The following is an 8,153-nucleotide window of genomic DNA, read 5'->3' as shown; positions in this document are numbered from 1 at the left end:
AAGTACAATTAAAAATCCATAAAACAATTCTATTACAATAAAGGAAATTACTTACAATACAATCATAAGTTTTCAATTACATCTTTTCGGCTTAACTTACACATCAAATATTCACTTTTATAGAATCCAAAAAATAAATTTTTGGTATGCTACAATTTTAATAAAGAGCATAATTCGAATAATGAAAGTGTCATAATACAATATTAAACTTATAATATGAATGCATATAATTTAAATATTAATAATCTAAAATAATGGGTCAAACTCAATTCAGCCCAAATTTATATTAAAAGCCCACTAGAGCCCATAAAAATTCCAAAGTGCTTGGGTTTCACACAACTCAATATATATACATCATTTTCGTTTTTCTTTGTTTCTCGACTTAGGGTTTCTACGAGGAGAGAATCAGAGTCGCTGCAGCCGTCGTCGCCATGGTGAAGTTTCTAAAACCCAACAAGGCCGTGATCGTTCTCCAAGGCCGATACGCCGGACGCAAAGCCGTGATCGTGAAATCCTCCGACGAAGGCACACGTGACCGCCCCTATGGCCACTGTTTGGTTGCAGGGATAAAGAAGTACCCAAGCAAGGTTATCCGCAAGGACTCCGCCAAGAAAACAGCCAAGAAATCACGCGTCAAGTGCTTCGTCAAGCTCGTGAATTACCAGCACCTGATGCCCACGCGCTACACCCTCGACGTGGACTTGAAAGACGTGGTTACTGTCGATGCTCTCCAGTCAAAGGACAAGAAAGTGGCTGCTTGTAAGGCCACCAAGGAGAGGTTTGAAGAAAGGTTCAAGACCGGAAAGAACAGGTGGTTCTTTACTAAGCTTAGGTTTTGAAGGGCTTGTTGGATTTGTCGTTAAAAAAAGTTTGAGATTTATGCATTGTCTTAAACATTTTAGGTTTAAAGGACGGATTTGAATCTGTTTCAATGAGATATTTCTGGGTTCTTGTTGTCATATGAAACTTCGTGATTTGCTTACTTCTGTTAGAAATTTATTATGTTTTTCAACTTTTCTGAGTGATTCATGATTTTGTTGGAGGATGAGAATTAAATATTATCTAAGTGATTTAACATTGCTGCGTGATTTGTTAGTGAGTTTTGCTGCTATACTGAGAGAAATTTTGAGAAATGGTATGGCTTATCCTGAGGTGCATCTTTTTATCTGATTGGATATGATTTTTCTTTGATTTTAAAGTGTTCGTGCAATTTAGTTCTTCAATCTTTCATTTGTCATCTAATTGTAACTGTTAGTCTGTTGATTTCCTGGTTTGGATCTATTATTGCGTTTGTAAGTTGCTTTCATCAAGAATTTAAGCTTGTAGTTATTAGTTGTACAAATCATTAGATTCTTATTCTTGAAGTGTCCAGCATGACTAGCTTGTGTTCAAATTTTGAATTTAACACAATAATTTACTCAAATATTGTTCTATATTCTAGTTTAGAAGTTAGGATTTAATTGGATTTGTTTACCCTTTGTTTCTTTACGTTCAAAGTTGTTCTGCAATTTTAAACACAACAAAAACTATAGGGAAATTTTGAAATTTTAGCAAAAATTGTACGAGTTTGGTAAAAAAAAAAAAAAAGTGCCTTTGTAATTGATGTAAACAAATTTCTCAATCTAATTTTTTATTAATGAATATGATACGGAAACACTAATTGCCAGGTGTAGTTGAAAGTAACCATTGGTTTCTTGTGCTAGCTGTGTTATTCATTTTGTTGTTTAATGTTTTACTTTTTTAGATTTCCTTCATTCTTGTAAGGCAAATTGGATTTTTGACAGATTTTCTGATGGCACAACATATATAAGTGGGTTTGCTACGCTTGTTTGAATTGCAATCTGAGCTTAAATTAAAAGACTATTTTAGGATTTCTGATTTCTGGAATTGAGTTTGTTATTCTAATGATAGATGCATCAGTTTCTCATGCAACAGTAGGTCTTGGTTGGCTGGCTCAGATTGTTTTTTGCATTGATGATACATTTGTGGGATTTAAACATTCCTTTCAAGCTGGAATTGCAGTGGTATCTTCTTGTTAAAGATGATTGCCTTTATTTTTAACGCGCTTGAATTATGTTGTTGGACTTGAGTCCTTTGAACTATTTTGTAGATTTGATAATTCTTATATCCATATAAAATATTAATATTTTTTGTATTCACGACATGTTTTATATAAAAATTACATTATAATTTAGTCGATATAAAAATATAAATTTTTTTTTTTTATTTTAGTAAATTTATATACGATATTTGTTAAAATTTTAGTATGTGTTATAATTAGATCGATATAAAAATATAAAATATATATTTTAAATTTTATCAAACTTATATATGATATTTGTAAAAAGTTTAGATAATCAATTTTGTATTTTTTTTTTTATGATATGGCAGCATATAGGGGTTTAGATTACCGGATCCACTATCCGCATAGATTGTAGGATAGTTGTGTGTGCAATAGCATGCATAAACAAGCTTTCACATTTCGATACTAGAAAATTAACTCCGTTTGGTTCGAGCCCCGGTGCCTCCAATAGTTGGACTGGACTAATGGCTTCGGTGGACTCGTGGCTCCAGCAAAGAATAACCCAAAATATCTGTCCGAGCTTTGATGGAACCCGTCCAAGTCTGTCCCATCCATGAATAAGCCCAGTCAAAATTCAAAAAAAATTAAAGTATAATAACAAATATACGATAATAAATTTCATTTTAATCCTTTTTGAAAGGGCAATCCACTTACCACTCCAATGCCTCATGTTCAAAGGAAAAGCCCACTTTTCTCTTTTTTGTTTTGTTTTTTTTTTTTTACCCTTGGTTCTTTCAAATTTAAGCTTATTTCCTATTCAAAATAATGATAATTTTGAAGGAAACAATCAAATTGATAGATGTTAAAATTTATATTAAAGTCTTTTGAGAGATATAGAAAGAAAAGATTTTTACATTAATTAATTTAAGAATTGAACAATAGAAAAAGGGAACTCATTTATATCAGTTTCTCACAAGATGAAGCTGATACACTATTAAAAGTGGAAATAAGTTAAACATGGTGTTGCAGGTCACAAGCAAAAATAGTACGTAGGTCATGTAGGAAGAACATTTGGTCAGCTGAGTTTCCTAACAAAATCAGAACGTTCACTTGGGGAGTTTATCATGAAATCCTTCTTGTTATAGGAAATCTACTTAGAAGGAAGTTAAATGTGGATGGCAAATGTTTCAGATGTGCAGGAGATGCAGAAATAGTTCTGCAAGCACTCAAAGACTGTAGACATGCAGAAAATGTGTGGCACCAGCTGAACATTAATCTGAAACATTGCAACAATGTCACTGATGGTTCCAGCTGGATAGAGCAGGTTTGCATATCTTTTAACCAGTCACAATTTCAGCTCTTCATGGTTGCAATGTAGGCAAGAGGAATAAGGAATTGCATGAGGGAACGAAGAGGAGTATCGGCTGGAATTTAACGCTCCTTAAATTGAACACAAAAACCAGGTTAGCTGGTCTGAAAGATGGATTCCGCCTAACACAAATATGGTGAAAATCAACTTTGATGGGGCCATTGATGTCAATAGCATGACAGGGGGAAACAGGTATTATTATAAGGGACTTTAAAGGAGATGCACTAGGGGCAACTGAAGCCAAAGATCCTCTCACAGTGGAAGCAATCACAGCAACCAAAGCACTGGAATTTGCACAGGAAATGGGCTTCAGCAGCATTATACTTGAAGGAGATGCTCTGCAGATCATGAAGAAACTAAGTCATCAGGACCTGACATGTCTCCTATTAGAATGATAATTGATGAAGCCAGAGTGAAGATGTCATCACTTTATACCTATTCCTTATCACATACCTTACCAACTGGTAATATGGTTGCCTTTAAGTTTGCAAAATATGGGATACAAGTTGAAGTTGATGACTTCTGGGTTAAGGAGGTCAGTAAGTGAGGGATCCAGGATTTTTTCCCAGGGTGTTTAATTATTTCAACGGATGTCTGCTGAATGCTGGATCTTAATGGACTAGGTTCAGTGCTGGGTTTTGAATGGTGACATTGAATGGAGTGATTAAAAAATTAAAAAAGATATGTTCAAAAAAATTGTGGATGTATCTAATGGAAAATTTTTTGAGATGTCTAAGATAAATTTTTTTTTTCTTATTTATCAATTCATAGATACCCAAATATTCATTGGCATCCGCCTTTACTCCTATTGTTGTGTGACATTTACTGATGAATGTAACCATATTAATGAATGAAATTATCTTTTTATTCAAAAAAAACAAAATGAAATCTTGATTGTAGAAGACTCTTATTTATAGTAATAAAGGATAAGTCAATTAAAAATATAAAAATAAATATAATTTATTATATAAAATATTTTAAATTTTAAATAAAATAAATCAAAATAATTAAATGTAAGATACATTAAATTATTTAAAATTATCTTCATGTTAAAAAGATAAACCATTCATTTTTCTTTTGGTAAAAGATTTTAATTTTTACCTAAGATATAATTTTAATTTAATATATGATATCTTGATCATAAAAGTCTCTTACTTAAAGTAAATAAAAAAAATATAAAAAAAATCAATTAGAAATGTAAAAAGATAAATATAATTTATTAAAAATATTTTAAATTTTAAATAAAATTAAAATAAAATAATTAATGCTTGGAGTTGGTAACGGATCGGATCGAGATGAATTTTTACTCGTTCCGAATTAAACTCAATTTTATATTCATAAAACTCGAATATGATCTGATCCAATTTTTTTTCATACTCGAACTTGACTCAATCCGACATTATATAAATCATATCCAATATGATTCAATAAAAAATTAATAAAATATTATTTTTAAAATATAAAATATTATTTTTAAAATATAAAATATTATTTTTTAAATATAAATATATAATTATATAAATATATATAAATAAAAAATTAAATTAATAATTAAAAAATAATTTTTATATAATATCGAATCAAATTGAATCGAATTTATCTAAAATTTAAATTCGATTTAATTTTAAATTTTTTTAATAATATCAATCTAACTCGAAACTTAATTCTTGAAAAAAAAAATAGATCCCATAAAATTTAATCAAATCAAAACCTGTAAGACGGATTGGGCTTCCAATCTTATTGATGTCGAATACAAAACCATTATTCGAGATTATCTTTTAGTAAAAAAGTTAGATCGTTTACATAAGTTACTAATACCATGAATTATATATTATATTCTCGAATGAATGACAGCCTCATTTTTTTATCAAGTTATAAGAGTCCCCTTCTTTCGATACAACCATAACATTATAGAGTAAACAATTACTACGATAAAACAACTATTCCATCTCCTAACAAACATAACATAAAGACAAATATTCATCCCTTTAATTAGCTTAATTATTATTTAATTGATTAACCATTTTTTATTAATTAATTTCATTTTCAATCCCTAACAATTCCTTTTTTTTATTTTTTTGGTAAGAAAAATCCATTTAATCAAACGGACTTAACGACAGCCACCCTTTTACCTAACAATCATCATATTAAATGATTTTTGTATAAGAAAAAAAGTTGTCCCTTTTTTGGCCTTGATAGAGTTTTTTCCTTCAGTTTCTCAGCTCCCAAACAGGCCCGGCTGCTTTCAATCTCTGACACTTCTGCACAAGAGAAATTTTTGTTTGTCCTTCTCCTCAAAAAGAGATTTGTCCCTTTTCTCCCAAAAGTTCCTCATCTTTCGAATCTATTCTCTCTCTCTCTCTCTCTCTCTCTCTCTCGATTTACTTTCTCTCTCTTAATCGATAATGCTTCAAAGCCTAGTTCCTCAATCTCCAATCAAGTCCAACCGTAGCTCAAATCCTATGTCCTCAATGAAGTCAAAGCGCGACGATAGAGACATCTCCGCCACAACCGTCGACGATTCTTCCGCTGATGATCCTTCAACTAAGCGTCCTAACTTCTCATCGGGCGACAAAACTGCCATCGATGAACAGGAAGAAGCGGTCATTGAAGGTGAGTCAACGGTGTTAAGGCTTTTAGGTCTTCTGCTCCAATGCGCCGAGTGCGTCGCCATGGATAAACTCGAGGACGCCACCGATCTTTTACCTGAAATCTCTGAGCTCTCTTCTCCGTTTGGTTCATCTCCCGAACGCGTCGGTGCGTACTTCGCACACGCTCTCCAGGCGCGTGTGGTGAGTTCTTGCTTAAGAATCTATTCTCCTCTTGATGCCAAGTCGCTTACCTTGACTCAATCCCAAAAGATCTTCAATGCTTTGCAATCTTACAATTCGATAAGTCCATTGGTCAAATTCTCTCACTTTACCGCCAATCAAGCTATCTTCCAAGCCTTGGACGGTGAGGATCGTGTCCACGTCATCGATCTCGACATCATGCAAGGTCTCCAATGGCCAGGATTGTTCCACATCCTTGCATCCCGGTCCAAAAAGATCCGATCAATGAGAATCACTGGATTCGGGTCCTCCTCGGAGCTTCTCGAGTTGACAGGGAAAAGGCTCGCTGATTTCGCGACTTCTTTAGGGTTACCGTTCGAGTTCCATCCGTTGGAAGGCAAAATTGGAAATGTAACAGATCTGAGTCAACTCGGGGTGCAACCAAGTGAAGCTTTGGTGGTTCATTGGATGCATCATTGCTTATACGATATTACGGGCAGTGATTTAGGAACGTTAAGATTATTGACCATGTTGAGGCCGAAATTAATCACGATCGTGGAACAGGACCTGAGTCACGGTGGTAGTTTTCTAGGGAGGTTCGTGGAGGCATTGCATTATTACAGCGCGTTGTTCGACGCGCTTGGGGATGGATTAGGCGTGGACAGTCTCGAAAGGCACATGGTGGAGCAGCAGCTGTTTGGGAGCGAGATCAGGAACATCGTGGCAGTCGGTGGGCCCAAGAGGACGGGCGAAGTTAAAGTGGAGAGATGGGGTGAAGAGTTGAAACGGGTCGGATTCCAACCCGTATCATTGGGTGGAAACCCGGCCGCCCAAGCTAGCCTTTTGCTGGGGATGTTCCCTTGGAAAGGATATACCCTGGTGGAGGAGAACGGGTGCCTCAAGTTGGGGTGGAAAGATTTGTCTCTGTTGACCGCCTCAGCATGGCAGCCGTCCGATTGAAATACTACCAATTTTGTGTAACTAAAAATTCTAGACTCTCAAGATTTTGGTTTATAAATTCATCATAATAATAAAAACAATGGAGAAACAACTATGTTCTCTAAATAGGTTTTTTCATTTCTTTTTTTTTTTCATCAATTTTGAAACATGGAAAGAAAGCAAAAGCTGAAAAAAAGAAAAAGGTAAGACGACGGAGATATCATATATCTCCAACATGGTTCCCGTCAATGTGGAGGAATATCATATGGAAAATTGGTTACATGGTGATAGGATATCAAGTTATTATAAGGGCACTATTTTAAGCTGAGGATGCTTGGCATTTTCCGAATAAATTTTCCTTTTACTCCTTAATTATGACATTATGTACTTATTATGAATCCTGACATTATGAGAAATTTTAAGTACTAGAAGCACTTATTATGATTCCAGAAAATTAGGCTTAAAGCAATAGAAATTGATTGAATCCATAAGGATTCAATATTTTGTTTATAAGATTTATATTTGATTTTTATTTTCAATCAATTCTTTTTATGAATGATTTATAAATTAATGTAAGTTTTCGTTAAATTTACTATATATTTTAATTTTAATGAGATAATTTTTTTCATTTAATTTTTTATCGAAAAAAAACTTAGGCTTAGGGTTTTTCCTTCATTTGTTTTTTTTTTCTTGTTGTATAAATTAGTCTTTTTAATTTTTCAATTTAAAAAAGGATTAGTACTAGTATTATTTAAAAGAATATATTGCCATTCTGAATTTTAGACTTATTACATAAAAATTTTAAATATATATTTTAATATAATTTATAAATTAAAAAATTTATCTTGCAATGAACGTAACATATTTTATTCTTATCTATGGTTTTGAACTCTGACAAAAATGTGAAATTATTGGTCATTGACTACTGAGAAGGACTATGTCCCTACTACATGCAGGTTCCAAGGGGAAGTCGGTCTTTTCCTTTGAAAAAGGACAATCTACGATATACTAAAAGATTTGGCTGTGGGGGACTTAAGGGTCTGGGTGGTGG

The 8,153-nt window shown here is 33.2% G+C and overlaps 1 protein-coding gene and 1 pseudogene across 2 annotated transcripts; both read left to right on the top strand.

Moving 5' to 3' along the window:
• Positions 1-340: 340 nt before the first annotated feature.
• On the top strand, positions 341-1,012 carry LOC111306253 (large ribosomal subunit protein eL27x). The gene has a single exon (XM_022904156.2). The coding sequence runs from the start codon at positions 432-434 to the stop codon at positions 837-839; it is 408 nt and encodes a 135-aa protein (XP_022759891.1). The 5' UTR covers positions 341-431; the 3' UTR covers positions 840-1,012.
• A 4,310-nt stretch (positions 1,013-5,322) lies between these two features.
• Positions 5,323-7,228, top strand: LOC111306252 (scarecrow-like protein 23 pseudogene; annotated as a pseudogene). The gene has a single exon (XR_016331217.1). The product of XR_016331217.1 is annotated as a scarecrow-like protein 23 pseudogene (transcript).
• Positions 7,229-8,153: the final 925 nt, after the last annotated feature.

Source organism: Durio zibethinus, chromosome 21 (genome assembly GCF_047325235.1).
Source record: "Durio zibethinus cultivar Kanyao isolate XHJ-2024 chromosome 21, ASM4732523v1, whole genome shotgun sequence".
In the NCBI taxonomy this organism is placed as follows: domain Eukaryota; kingdom Viridiplantae; phylum Streptophyta; class Magnoliopsida; order Malvales; family Malvaceae; genus Durio; species Durio zibethinus.
The sequence above is the reverse complement of the archived record's forward strand: the minus strand, read 5'-3'. Positions and strand labels throughout refer to the sequence as shown.